Raw genomic sequence first — 16,046 nt, forward strand, 5'->3', positions numbered from 1 at the left:
CAAGAACAGATTCGAAAGGGAAGTTTGAAGTTCTCAGCTAAAACAGAAAAAGCCATGGGAATTGACAGTGATCCCTTTCCAGAAGTTGGAGAGGCAGCAGCCAATGTCATCACATCAGACTTTCAGAACTTGTCCTTGACAGAATTGGAGGAAGTCAATGTGCAGATGCATGTTGCTAATCAAACCAACATCAAGAAGAATGCTAGAGGCCCACCAGTTATTGAACAAGGTTTCTCGCACCAGAAGGAACACTCTGATGAAGAATCACTGGATGATGATTCTTTAGAAGCAATGGTGATGCAGAGAATGTGCCCCAGGTGCAGACTCAGTTACAAGTGGTTGAAGGGGCTCCCAACTGATGGGAAGCAATACTACAGGGATGTTCAGAGACGTCCTAAGTCAACCAATGCTTACAACAAAAGGCCGTATCCGGCTAGTGATAGGCAGAGACTACCAGTGGTTGAGCCTGTGGTGAACAGAATGCATGACAAAGGCAAGAAGCTCTTGCATGAATCCAGGCCACATAACTATTATAGAGTGGAGAGTAGCCATTCCGAAAGAAAACTGGAGAGAGGTTCAGTTCATGGAATCAGAGCCAGAGATTGGCCCCCTAGGCCAGTTTCACGCAGGACAGAAAATGGTCACCCTTATCGAAGGTCTGAATCAGATTCAAAACATGAGGACAAAACCAAGCACTTACCTTCACGGCCAGTTTCGAAGATGACTTCGAAGGTGGAAAGGGGCAGTTCAGCGTCTGAATCAGCAAGTTCATGGGTACCTGGAGTCCCAGACTGGTTTGTAATGCAAAACAAACCTAGAGAATTGCCTGTTCGAGGAGATGTTGTAAACCAAGGCAGGATGATCAGGCCTCCTATGGTAGCTCCGAATAGCTGGGTGCTGCTTAAACACCCAAAGACGAAGGAACCAGGAATGGTCCCAGTCATCTCAAGGTCACAGAGAAGAAAAATTCAGCGCAGGTACACCCAATACCAGAAAGATCTGAAGGAAAGTGGAGAAAATTCTTCACCAGTCAAAATGGAAGGAAGGAAGAACCCAAAGTCAGACCATGCTCCAAAGCCGGTTCCACAGAGCAAAGTGGTCTGCAGCCGAGAACAATTGGCTAAGGTTCATGCCGAACTAACAGCCAGAGAGAAGTCTAGTCTTGTTGGATTGGAGAAGACTCTGATGGAGACAGATAGCGAGACCGAAGAAGAGAGTAGCGTAAGCCAGAAGAAAGAGGTCGTGGAGGAAGAGATGTTCGAAGCCTTCATGGCTGAGCAAACGTTTCTGACTGAAGAACCAGTTGAGAAAGATCCTTCGAATGGATCAGTTAGCAATGAAATACCAGAATGCATCATGCAGGATGTTTCTGAGGGAGTCGACCAAAGTAACCAAGAGGGGGAACAAGTACAGCCAGCCATCCAGTTTGGCTCGTTTCCCCCAGTCTCAGTGAACATGGTACACATACTACCACAGGAATTCCGAGCTGGAGATGAAAACCAAGAGGGGCAGGAAGCTGATCCAGTTCAGATTTCTAGTGAAGACTCGCAAGCAAGCATGGTGCAAGATAACTTCGAAATGGTTACACCGATGGAAGATGAATATGAAAGTGAGGAAGTGGTAAGCATCAATCTATCGTATCCATTCGAGTACCCCTCAGATTCGATGACGCAGCACGTCAGGCCTTTGTACATCAAGGCTTTCTTTGATGGAATACAGCTGAACCGAGTCCTGATAGATAATGGGGCAGCAGTAAACCTACTCCCGAAATCTTCTTTGAAGAAACTAGGAAAAAAGAATCCCAGGTTGATACCAACCAGCACAACCATTGCTGGTTTTGCTGGAGATAAGCAAATGGCTCAGGGGATTCTTCCCATTAATTTAAGTGTGGGAACCAGGGATTGTATGACAGCATTCTTCGTAATCGACAGTAATGCTAAATACAATGCTTTGCTTGGAAGGGATTGGATCCACACTAACAAATGTGTGCCTTCTTCTTTACATCAGAAAATCATGATGGCTCTAGGCAATGGAGAGACAGAGGAAATCGATGCAGATCCTCAACCCTTCATAGCCTGTGCAGACTTTGCGGAGGCTAAATTGTATATTGAGGGAGTAACACCTCTCAGTATACTGATGAAAGATGACAGCTCAGCCGAAGTGACGGCTGATGAGGAGGTGACACACCTGAAGCACTTAGTCCAAAAAGGTGCTGATGAAGAGGTTGTCCTTAGAGATGACAATGATGCCTGGTTATAGGCAAAGAGAGGAACCGCAAGAAGCCAAGTCCTTGGCTTTGATTAAATTTTCAGCATTGGACATAAAAGCAATAGTCCAGAAAGTTCAGGAGCAAGAGAGAGAGGCCATGATAATTGGCCGCAAACAGCAGAAGCAACAGGCTGGAGTCTTGACTCTTGGTAAGTACTGTGCATTGGACATTGAAACAAAAGTCCAGGAGATACAGGAAGAGAGAGCCTTGTGGACAGACTTTGTCTACGAGGAGGAGGACAGAGATATTGAATTGAAGAACCTGGGGGCAGAACCAAGCTTGAAGATCACTTCAAAGGTAGCAGAAACCAGAGGGAGTTCTCATGCACAAGACCCTTTAGAAGAAGTAAATCTAGGGGAAGGTTCTGTACAACAGCCCACTTACGTAAGTACTTGTTTGAACGCTCTGGACAGAAACCAGCTTTTGGTTGTTCTGAAGAAATACAAAGATTGCTTTGCATGGTCTTATAATGAACTACCAGGATTGGACAGGTCATTAGTGGAACATAGGCTCCCTATGAAGCCTAATTTCAGGCCATATAAGCAGAAACCAAGAAGGATGAGTCCAGAAGTAATTCAGAAGGTCAAGGAAGAGATCCTTAGACTCCTCAAGGCAGGTTTTATTAGAACAGCCAGGTATGTCGAGTGGCTATTTAATATTGTGCCTGTAGTCAAGAAGAATGGCAAAATGAGGGTATGTATCGATTTCAGAAATTTAAATCTGGCAACTCCCAAAGATGAGTACCCTATGCCTATAGTGGACTTGCTGGTGGACAGTTCAGCAGGTCACCAAGTCTTGTCAATGATGGATGGGCATTCCGGCTACAACCAAATCTGCATTGCAGAGGAAGATATCCACAAGACAGCATTCAGATGTCCTGAGAATATTGGCACCTTTGAGTGGGTTAAAATGCCATTTGGTCTAAAGAATGCTGGAGCTACATACCAAAGAGCCATGAACACTATCTTTCATGATCTTATTGGAGGATATCTGGAATGTTATATTGATGACATTGTAGTTAAATCCCAATCCATGGAAGAGCACCTGTTTCACTTAGAAGCAGCTTTTGAAAGGATGAGGAAGTTCAAATTAAAGCTCAATCCTCTTAAATGTGCTTTTGGTGTATCATCTGGAAATTTCTTAGGTTATGTTGTTCACAAGAAAGGAATACAGATTGATCAGAATAAAGCCAAAGCAATCATTGAAGCCAACAAAAGGATACTATGTATTTTATGAAATATTTCAAAACAAAACAATACAAATGAATACGAAGAACACACCCATAAATATAATTATTGTTTTAAAAACAAAGAACACACCAATCTTTCCACTATATAATTATTGCTGTTAAAAACGACCACACCCATAAATATAGCAATTAGTTCAGCCGTTGAACGAGAGGTTGGGGGAATTTATAATAAATGAATTGAGAAAGTGCTACCGGGTTATAATCTTTCGGACTCCATCAATGCAATTGCAATCATCTGTTGGGTCTATCATTGTTTTAAAACTTGATAACTGTCAGGCACACATGCCAAAGAACGAGAAACCTTCAAAATCTTCAAGACGAATATGAATTCAATTCAGGTCAGTTTGATTGGGAGTTTGTGTGGAGGGATTGGATTATCAATTTGTAGAATCAAACTAATTTATGTTTGTATGCAACATGTCATGAGTTTAACAATCTCATGGGAGTATAAATTTCCTCCCATAGTGGGATTAGAATTTCTATGGGAGAGTTGGGATAGTTAATCCCCACACACAAATTATTGGCTAAAATAATATTTTGCCCTCCACTCTACAAAATCAATAAAATTGTATTATATATGAAAGGGGTTTTTAGATAATTTTATAAATTTATTCATAAATAATTAATATCACCTTACTAGTACACAAACAAACATATTTTATCTTACATCTTTAATTTAATATAACCCCACTAATAATCTTTTCATCTAACTGATTCATCTTCCCTCAATACAAAGCATACTCATAACAAGAAAATCAATAAAGAAGCTTCCTCTCTTTTTGGGTAATTCTGAATTTTTCGTTTATGGAGTTTAACTCAAGTTTCGTCATCATCATTCACTTTGCTGCACTCTTCTTCATAGTTCACCTTCCTACAATTCTTTCTTATCTCACCCTTTGATCCAGTGAGGGGTTTAATGTCACCCATCTTAATCATTGCTGCAGCAAAATCAGAGTAGAAGGCTTCGGGATCTTTGCTATATATTTCAACGAGGGATTTGCTATATTTTTCAACGAGGGGATCAGTTGATCCATCGCCGTGCAACACTTGATCAGAGTGAAGGAGTCCCTTTTGAATGATCAGGTTCTTGTAGTAGTTGTTGTCAAAAATTTTGGGACTTTGATAATCTAGAGGAGCAAAATTGTTGCCCCTATAGCCAGTACTTGGACAGTTTTCTTGCCTTCTCTTAGCAAATGAACTGTTAATGTTGGTATCGTGATAGATGCGATCTTGGAAGACGACACACCTTGCTTGCCCTATTGTGTGGGATCCTGGTTCCAGAATGAAACTATTTAGATGGTGAAACATTGGCATATATACTGTAACACTAACACTCCTCTCTTTTGTCCTATACACTCACATGGATTATGATCTAATTTTTAGTTAATTTTCAATTTACAAAATTTAGATCAATCGTGTGATTGTGAGTAATGGTAGAAAGCAACAAACACTTCTTTTAAGAGAGAGAGAGAACCGGATAGGGCAACCATATCCTTGGTAGACAGTCCTACACGTTTGAATGTATGGATGAGTTCTTTGAGGGTAGAAGTAAAAGCTGGAAGTGCACTATCATTGGCAAGTGAAAAACTGGCTGTTTTAGAATCCCTACGTCCAAGTTTGACATCCCAAGTTGGCCCTCCAAGCTGCAACAAATTACATAAAAACAAAAATTAGAGTAATAACCAAAGACAACCAAATTATACATAATAATCTTGTAAACATGATTCTTGATACAGATGAATGGGTAGGGATGGAATCTATACTTACAATGACAGTAGAGTCACGAGCTGCGATAGTTGCAATATCAGCACATGAGACTACGCCAGGGCAAGCAGCCTCCACCTTGGACTTGATATAATCAATTACATTATATCCTCTAACGGATTTATAGTTGGGACCTGCAGTTTTCTCTCCTTTGAAAGATGAAGTGTCGTCAAGGAGTATTGACCCATCACAACCCTATAATCAAGCATGAGACAATTCCATAAGGTACAAGAAACCTCTATTAAAATATACTTTTTTGAACAAGAAGAAAATGCATATTCATATTCAACACAATGGGCGAATACTCAACGGAGGAGCTTCTAAATATGCTCACTAGATTTATGTTTATACCTATAACATTCATTATTTGGTAAATATGTTTAGAAGCTTCCATCCAATAGGGTCTTGCCAATTTCAAACAGAGTAATCTAAACATTAAGGAGATGTAAAGCCTTATACCTATCAAAAAAAATTATGCACCCAAAAAAGTTCCCAAGTTAAGCATTTAAAAAATAGTGTACATCATGTATATTCAATTAAGGTGTGGTGCAGAGCAGATTTTATGAATCTAGTACACATGCATTTCTTAATGTATTTTTTTTAAGGTACATATCATTTCTGTATGTACCACATACATACTAACTAACAGAAAAAACTAGTTTAGCATGGAATATAAGTAAACAATTGGACTAATTCAGTTAATTTTAACCCTTGCATCTTATTAGGAGGTCAGAGATTCAACACTTGCAATAGATAAGAGATAAAGGTTCTTCAATCCCCCTTTCTCTAAGTTACAATATCTACTGGAAGAAGGAAAAAAATATTGTGTTACACGTAGCAAGCATGCTTATTTTCTACCCTATGTGTTAATCATGAAGAAGAATATATATACACCACTTCGATTCAGATATATACTTGTAATAAAAAAAAATGGCATCACTAATTTCTGTGAATAAACAACAATGAAGAAAAAGAAGAATTTACGTTGACAAAGCAATCATGGAAGTGGAGGCGAAGGAGAGAAGCACCCATGCGCTTTTCCTTTGACACTGCACATTTAACCGTTGATTTCACGATACTATGTAGATTTGGACAAGTCTTAGAGTAGAATTTAGTTGAGAGTTTAGCAGAGGAGGTTGTACTACCCATTAAGAGCACAAACAACATGAATGTGACATTAATCACCATTGAAGAAGAAGAAGAAGAAGAAGAAAAATATGATGATGCACAAGAAGCCATTTCTAAGTACAGTGAGAGAGAATGTGTTGAGAACATGCCACTTGCAGGATTATATACACTTACAAGGTTAGGTACCAAAGAATGTTGGTATTTTTTTTTTATAAATAATAATGACAAAAGAAACTTTTTTTTTAATTAAATAATGAAATACAGAATAAACTACATGGAACATATTTCAAGACGGATTCACATAGATACACAAAATAATATACAAGAAATAGTTTAAATCTAAAAGTTTGAAGAATAAAAGATAAGAGACACAAATCGAAACCTGTGTAACCACAATTTTCTTAAAACAGATTCACTATCTCTTGATGGGTGATGGAGGTACGCCGGCATCTGTTTCCCAGAATACGACAGTCAAAACCAACTAATGCAGAATCACCTTTTGAATAGATTCGGCAAACTTGATAATGACAGCATTCTCTCTTTAACAAGAACAAAAGAATGGGCTAGCAAAGAAGATAGGGAAAACAATCATCTCCAATTTTATTATGAGGACTGATTAAGACCCCCTCAAAACTCCCACCCCCACCACCCCCACACACACGTGGGGGTTGGGGATTGGGAGAGAAGAAAAAAAAAAAATGAAAAAATTGACCAATCAAAAGTAAAGGGGGTCGTGGGCGTGACCCCTAAAGGGGGTTCGAATCTTTTTTCTTTTATTATCTCAAAACACCATCTCATTTCCCATCAAAGATCTCTCCAAAATTATTCTACTAAGTTAGAAAGGAAAATCTCTATTTATACTTGTACGGAAGAACCTTAGCCATGAAATCTAACATCAATAGGATCATCAAATTGCCATTAGCCAAAGCCATCAAATCTAGCCATTAGAGTTAGAGTTACAAAGGTTAAAAACTCATGGTCACTAATATGGTTATCAACTCCATCAACAAAAGATGAGAGTTACGAAAGTTTAAAATTTTCATGTACTTAAAATATACAAATAAATATGTATATAATAATGTTTGAATAATTCTAACAGACGAGTCGCAAAATAGATACGGGTATTTTGTCACAATCGATCCAAACTCAGTCTAAAATATATACACAAGATAAGCCCAGCCCAAGATAGCACAACCTGACCCATGCCTTAGGCTAAGTCCAAGCATTCACATACACAAGCCTAAGCCAATGCAAGCCAAGACTAAAACTAAGTTCAAGTCCAAACCAAGGATCAAGCTCAACTTCTATTAATGCCCACTTTATGAGACAATTCTCATTCACAACCTAATGATTTCAACTCATTATTTATGTATTACAATAGTCTCACTTAAAAGAATACAAAACCACTCAGACTCACCTCAACCAATAGTTGGGTCTCACTTTAGTTTCGAATTAAAGTTGCCCGAAAAACCATTATTTTTCAACAAAGAATACATGTGCAAAAAGATGGACTATTAAGGCTATATTGTTTCATGGATTTAGAGAAAGATTTGAAAAAGGAAAGAGAAAAAATATGTGAAACCCTGATGAAATATAGTTGAAGTGTGCGAAAACTGGTCTGGATACCTGATTATCAAATATATATAGTTATATTTTATTTATATTTAACCAACTATTTTTCATTTTATTTTCAAATCTCACTCTAAATTTATGGATCAAATACTGCCTAAGAAATTTTTAAAACAAAGTGAATCACATTAACTTATGTTAAAATGTGAAAGAAATTCATTGAAGTACTATAAATTTGATATAATTATATTGAATTTCTATAAGATTTTAATTCACACAATATTTATTTTATTTTTCATTCATTAAATGGTGATTGCCATTCTTTTACATTAATATATTTTATCGTATTTATTCATATGTCTACACATCATCTGTAATAGTTTTAGGTATTTTAATTTTACTAAAAGTGAAATCGATATAATTATAACAATTTGAGCAATTAATTTTAAAATTTTAGAAATAATTTTTTGATATTTATTTTCATCGAACTAATTGAAATAAAATTTGAAAAAACAAACAAACATAATAAATTTATGTGTCATTTGATCTAAAAATAATAATAAGTTAAAAACGAATTCATCAAGTCAATAGTGCAAATAAATTCACATAACGAAACGATGGCCACATATTTCTACATCAAAGGCTTCTAAAAAAAATATTAAATTAAAAATGAATTGATCAAGTCAACAGTGCAAATAAATTACATAGTAAATGAAACGATGGGCACATATTTCTACCTCATAGGCTCCATTTCTTTTACAAACAAACAATGCTCATTAAAAAAAATATTGCAAACATTTAAGATTACTATTAAAGATTGTAAACAATTTTGGCTCTTTTTAATTGGAATCCTTAAAATCAGCTCAATTAACATTACTTAAAATCGACTAAGCTACTAAGATTCGTACTGTGACTAGCTGCAAAGAGATTGTAGTGCAGCTCTTTCTTTTGTGTTTCTGTTCTTTGTTTTGGTTGTTGTTATTGTGTGAAAAATCTAGAAATCTCCTAAATATTGATTTGTGATTATGTATCAATTTTAAGCAGTAAATAACAATCCCAATCAAACAATCAAGACAAATCAACACAACGATTTTACGTGAAAAAACCACAATTGGACAACTCCAATTGTGATAAAAAAATCACGGGCAACAGCCACAAAACAATCAACTAAGAAGATATAAAGGAATTACAGAGGTATACTCTCAATTACCTAGCGAATTCACGCCCGAATTGAACCAGCCTCTATGTGTCTCTTCCAACCCCGTCTTCATGTCGGAATTGTCTTGACGATGAGCCACTCCAGAATCCACCAAAGCTTCAGGCTCAAATTCTTCAGAATCCACCGAAGAACAATTCTCTCTTTTGTATAGAATGAACAGGCAAACCTTTGATGTATTCTTCTTAACCCATGAGTTGAATACTCAATTAAACATTAAAGAAAACTAGCAAAATACCCCTAGATATAAACCTTAATATCCAAAAAGTAAATCTGGAGCAGTAATCCTAAAATTTGACAGAAACACATACTTATAGAAATCTGAATTGCGATGCTCGCTCGAGCGAAGACTCTCTTGCTCGAGCGAGGAACCAAAAACGCGTGTTTTCCATAAGTGGCTTCGCTCGAGCCAAACAACCTGCGCTCGAGCGTAAAATCATCATTTTCAGGTTTTTTGCTAGACGCAACCTTCGCTCGAGCAAGAACTCCTTCGCTCGAGCAAGCAAGGGCGGGCATGCAACTTCGAATGCAATTTTTCATTTTGCTTTGGGGGCACTGCCCCTCGACCCCGCCTGGGCGCTGCCCCGAACCCGCTAAGGGGCGCTACCCCCGGGACCTCTGCGAGCTGACCGAGCAGCTCGATCCCCGTCATAATCAGCGAAGTGGCAATCTTGAAAGCATTAACATCACAAACTTCTCTGCAAGGCACAATTCGGGTTGGATTCGCATCTAAATACTCATAGCCTCACTGAAATAAAATGTGCGAAAATAAGTACAACTAAAAGGAGTTTTGTCAAATGGGATTGCCAAGAATAAAACCTAACATTGTGGTTGGATTCTCTCCAACGGTGTGGTACTAGCAAATTGGACTTGTTAGTTGGTGTCAACCTAATTAGAACTGGCTACTATATTTTTGATACTTTTTGCACCTCTATCTTTATTGACGTGGGTCATTATAAGTGTATTGCTTGATTAGTATCAATAAAGATTTCTTTGGCCATTTCAAAATAAATAATACTTAAAATTAGAACAAAAATAACGCATTTTATGGTTGATTATAGGCCTCGTTTGTCAATAGGTGATTTTAGTTAAAAAATTACTATAAATTGTAATATCATTGTCTCTATTTTTTTACATGTATTTTTATAAAAAATAAATAAATAATTTATTAAAATAACTAATTTCCAAACAAACCTTAAAGTTTTAAAACTTTATAATTTTATAAGCTCAATTGAACAGATAATTATTACTCAGCTTGACTTAAGTGACTTGATGGGGGTTTCAAACTTGTCAGCCATAGCCCTATCTTCGATAGTTTGGAGGCAGAGTTTACAAAACTTGAAATCCTATCAGCTATCAAAGAGTGTGATGGCAACAAAGCTCCAAGACCAGATGACTTTAATTTATTTTATTTTCAGATGTTTTGGAAGCTTATTAAGGGTGATGTGGTTCAATTTATGAAGGATTTCCATAAAAATGGAAGTCTGGTAAAAGGCATCAATAGCTCTTTCATAACATTCATTCCGAAAAAGGAGAACTCTATGGAACTAGTAGATTTTAGACCAATAAGTCTGGTGGGCTCACTGTATAAGATCCTAGCTAAGGTACTTACTAGTAGATCGAAGGCTGTCTTACCTAAAGTTATCAGTGAAGCACAGTCAGCATTTTTGGGTGGTAGAAATATACTTGATGGAGTCTTGATTGCCATTGAGGTAATGGACTGTTGGAAGAATGTAGACGTCCCCGAACGCCCCGGGAGGGAATCCCGTTCTGTTCATTTGGGCTCACTACAGTTCAGGACCCAAATTTGTCATGGTTCTAAATTTGAACCAAAGAGTCCAAATCCGGCAAATCGTTTTTGAAAATAGATTTTTTGTAAAGAAGCGCCAAACATGGACTGCTTTTCCAGATATAGAGTCGCCACCTAAATATTTTATTGGGGAAATTTAGGAAACCCTGACTCGTTTGCCTAAGGCCACGTGTCCGTCATCGCCAAAGTTGCCTCGGCTCGGGAACTTGGGTACGATTGAGGAAGGTCAGCTATGAGCACCCCCTCTCGCCCGATCAAAGATCGGCCTCTACTAACCATGATATCTAGTTTTGAAAACATTATGCGTTTTTATTCCGATTAATTAGCTAATCTTACTATGTGATGCGCACAACACAAAAGTATAGACTAGATCGCCTAATTTGGAACAAAGCATCGCATATCCGTTTGTTTGGAAATTGGTTTGAAATTTGCTACTCGCAAGTAGGCTAAAACATGAATTTCGATGAGTTGTTCCAACTCAAACAATCCAACCTTCACCCACAGGCATTCAGGTAGATATATCACATAAGCATATAGCCACATGGTAAGCATGCTGTCATGTTAACACTTACACTCATGCAAGAATGCTAAAACATAAATGCTTACCGAGTACTCCAAGCCAAAACAGAAACTAGTTAATAATCATATGCATGATCCTAGTTCATGTTAAGATGGCTAATGCAACACATGCAAGATGCAACTACAATAGGCTCGACTATTCTAAGATGGCATATGATGATGCTACAACTAACACGTATTCAACTTAGAATTGAAATACAATGCAGTTAGTATGATGCGCCGAGCCCGGTGCATGCAATACTGATGAATGAATGCACGTATGCATAACATAAGGTATGCTAAGTTAAATATGCCCTAATACTAACCATTGAAAGTAGTTAAGTAAAAGGAAGAGAGAAGTGGGGGTTGGAAGACATACACACACTCACACACACTTATTACACAATTGCCCTCGCTTGGAGGGTCCGAAAGAATAATACAAACCGCCGCAGCTCTGCCTCGGAATGCGTGGATGATGCATGCTCGATTTGCCTTGCCCGGAAGCCCGCTGCCATGCCATTGTTGCCTCTGTTTGCACTGTCCTATACCTCTGAGGACTGTGAAAACCCTGGAGATGCCTCTGAATTGCTCCTTGAGCATTGTGAGATGCCACCGACCAAGGCATAAGATCACCGGCCATTGATAAATGGTCATCGACCAATTGTTGAGCCATCGGCTAATTATTTTTGGTCGGTCGGCACTATAGGTAGCCGGTCGGCCAAATCTTCTTGCAGAATCCCGTTTTGACTGTAGCAGAGGGCAGACAAGGCATGGAATGGAATTTTCAAGCAAATATGTGCGTGTCCACTCTCCCTATCATGTTATGGACTCAAAGGGGTGTGGACCTCGGTACTCGGGCCACTAATCACGCATTTTGATGCATGATGGCCAAAAGTACCAAGCTTGCAAGTCAATGTAATGAATGCAACAAAAACACATAAGTGCTACATGCCCTATCATGTTGAGATCAAAGGCATCGGCGATCGAGGATTGAGACATGTTTCGTTACTTTGAGTACGAACACATTTAATTCCTCATGCTTGGTTTGACACCCCAAACCAAGCAAAATGTAATGCATGTATGCAACGTGGCTCAAGTATGTACATGATGCTAAGGTACAAAACATGCCAAATGCAATGTAACCTATCATGCAAGTGTGCAATGTGCCAAGCATACAATGCTACAATGCAACCTAGATAGGCAACTAGGCAAAGTGATAAGCATGTAACAATGTACTAACTACAAGGATGCAACAATCATACAATGTAATGAGCATGCTACAAGATGCAAATGCATGATCCATGGATCTACACTAAGATGGAGGAACCTCAGCCACACCCTAAAATAGTGGCCAAAAGTACTAAAATGATGATGTCAATCATGCAAAATAAACATGCAAACCAATGAGCCTAAGGCTAAGGTATGAAAGGCAAGTTTCAAGAGCACTCACATGATGACAAACATGGATGCTTGACTAACATATTAAGCTCTGAAAATGTATAGAGGATGATGCCAAATCAACCATGTCATGCAAGTAAGGCATGCAACCATGACCAAAACTTGAAGCCAACAAAGGGGTCCAAACCATAGCTATGTCAACCAAATCCCAAAGGACCAAAATGACTTAAAGCAGTCCTAAGGCACTCCAAAACAAGACTAAAGCATGCATAGATCATGGTCAAGACATGCTAAGAAATGGATGCAAAACAAAGGGGGATTTAGGGCCACAAAGAGGGCACTCTGTTACAACCACCCCAACCACACGTGGCATGGACTAACCAATGCAAAATCAGAGTTTTAACATGCAAAATAAGCCCCCAAAACCCACTGATATGGCAGCCCAAAGACTAAACATTGTATCATACACAATGACCAACTCTTGAGGCATAAAACTACAACACTTTCAAGCATTGAAAGAGAGCCAAATGCAAGTGCACAAGCATGGATTATGGACTGAAATATGGTCTCCAATGATGCCAAATCATGAGAATAAACTAAGTAAAGCATGCTAATGACCCACACACTCAAGGCTCACAAATCAAAATACAAAGGGGCTATACCAAACATGGCAAACATGATCAAATCAATACTCAACAAACCTCAAGCACGATGAAATATAACCAAAAGCTTCACAAAGCTAGGCAAAAATATGCAAGCATGATGGTCTAATGGCAAGATGCATTTCTAGGCAAAATAGAGGAATACAAGGCAAGTATATTATGCATGCAAGGGGGCATTAATCCGACCAAAAACAGAGGTATATTATGACCAAATATCACCCAAAAACCTCTGAAATGGAGCCAAAAACAACTAAGCATGCATGCTACCCTTATGAGCCAAAAACATAAACAAATGAGACACAAAGGGAGAGGGGTGTCCCTCCCCTATGCAAGACCTCAAAATCTCTTCTTTACCACTGAAAATCCTCTGGATTTCAGTGGTGAGAAGGCCAATGCACAAAGGTTCCCAAAGCTCAACAAAGAAAGCACAAAAAGGGCCAAACAAGGCCTAAGAGGGGGAGGTCGACCCCCAACACCAAAATAACCTTAATGAAGCATCTTAAACATAAAAAAATAGAATTTTTATATGTTATACACAAAGCTCAAAACAACATGCAAAGGGGGTTAAAATCTAGTGCAAGAATGGGGAATATAAAGCAATAGTGTTACTCTTGGAGAGCACTTCAAGAACAGCAAGTCCAGCCCCCTTCTTCTGATCAAAACCAGCTCAAAACTCTAAGAACAAACTCTCAAGACCTCAATAACCCAAGTATGGTGTAATACTAGGTGCCTTAGTGCAAAACTAAGAACAAAACACCCTTTTAAGCCCTCTAACACACACAAATGAAGAGAGAGAGGGAGATATAGAGAGAGAGTAATGTATATATGCTATATAACTCTGATTTTGCTAAACCTCCTCAAAGGAGGAGGGCGGCCTCCATATATAGAAACGGCAAAGGCCTAAACTTCCAAGAGAAGCAAAACAAAAAGGGTCAAGGCTTCTTAAAGAAGCTAAGGCAAAGGGGCCAAGGCTTCCTGAGAAAGCTGAGATAGGGGTCCAAGCTTCTTGAGGAAGCTAAGACAAAGGTCCAAGCTTCCTCAAGAAGCTAGACCAAAAGGGTCCAAAGGGTGCAAATTCCTCCATATACATGTATGGAGGACAGGTTCGTGCACTCCAGGTGGCACAGCTGGCATGCATAATGCTTGAAAAAGGCAAAAAGGTGGTACCGGCTAGAAAAGGTTAAATATCAGGGTGTTACAACTTGTATGCTTACCAAGAATTTTTTGGAGTGACAAAAACGTAATCTAAAAATTGAATCTAACTTCCCTAAGATGGCTTCCCCCAATAAAGAAGGGTAAAAATGTCCACCAAATCATACCAAAAATTAAAATAAGATCTCACGGTAAAATTTTCATAACAAACAAGACCTATCAGTGTATTAGAAAATTCATAAGATTGATTAGAATAACTGAACGTTAGCTAAAATAATTTTTTGTTTAAAAAAAATAATAGTAATAATAATGTTAATAATAGTGTCATCACTGATAAGCTACTTAAGCTACCCATTGATCAAGCTGGACTTAATGATCACGATGGACAGACACATCAGTTATAGCTCCAGACACATCAGCTGCAGCTCAAGTCACACATGCCAAAGCTAGATACAAGACAGACAACAGCCGAATGAGCTGCAGCTTCAGTTACAGTCTTGTAGTCTACTGCAGCTCAGTTAGCCGAAGCTTGAAGTTTGTTAGTCTATTAGAACTAGAGTTAGATAGTGGTTATGGTTAGGTTAGTTAGTAGTTATGGTTAAGAGATTGTATCACATGTATATATATGATTGAAGATCTTTGTAATGTGTTGTTGAATAAAGTATATCACAATTTCTTTATGGTATCAAAGCTATAGGCTCCTACGAGCAGAGATCCTTGGAGATTGTTCTATGGCTACTTCAAACCCTATACCTCCACCAACCTCCATGTTTATACCTCAAACACTTCAAGTTCTTCGCATTCTTCTGCATCACCTACAAATCTTACACTGTTGATTTCAAATCTGAATGCCTCTGTGCCTATAAAGCTTGGATCAACTAATTACATTGTTTGGAAGAGTCAACTACACAACATCTTGAAAGCTGCGAAGCTTCTTGGATTTGTTAATGGTATATAGAGGTATGTCCCTCATCTATTATCCTCTTAAAGAATTCCATTTGTTTATTTTACAACCAGAGGCAACTATAGAGGAGTCACAGAGGTTCTTTTTGAGGCACAGGTTCCTCCAATTTTTTTAGAGGTCGAGAAAGTGGTAGATTTCAAGAAAGTTCACAGAGTGCTCATTCTTTCAGAGGAGGAAGTCAATATCAAAGAGGTAGGTCAAACACTAATGCTATGGTCTGTCAGATTTGTGGAAAACTAAACCAAACTACCCTAGATTGCTGGTACAGATGGACTCATCTTTTCAGAATAATCAACATCCTTCATCT

The 16,046-nt window shown here is 38.3% G+C and overlaps 1 protein-coding gene across 1 annotated transcript; it reads right to left on the reverse strand.

Moving 5' to 3' along the window:
- Positions 1-4,068: 4,068 nt before the first annotated feature.
- Positions 4,069-6,556, reverse strand: LOC114299915 (peroxidase P7). Its single transcript, XM_082905614.1, has 4 exons — positions 6,267-6,556; positions 5,286-5,477; positions 4,993-5,161; positions 4,069-4,789 (listed from the first exon to the last, which is right to left on the reverse strand). The coding sequence occupies exons 1-4, from the start codon at positions 6,519-6,521 to the stop codon at positions 4,335-4,337; spliced, it is 1,071 nt and encodes a 356-aa protein (XP_082761740.1). The 5' UTR covers positions 6,522-6,556; the 3' UTR covers positions 4,069-4,334.
- Positions 6,557-16,046: the final 9,490 nt, after the last annotated feature.

Source organism: Camellia sinensis, chromosome 14, assembly GCF_055761805.1.
Source record: "Camellia sinensis isolate YWXY chromosome 14, ASM5576180v1, whole genome shotgun sequence".
Lineage (NCBI taxonomy): Eukaryota > Viridiplantae > Streptophyta > Magnoliopsida > Ericales > Theaceae > Camellia > Camellia sinensis.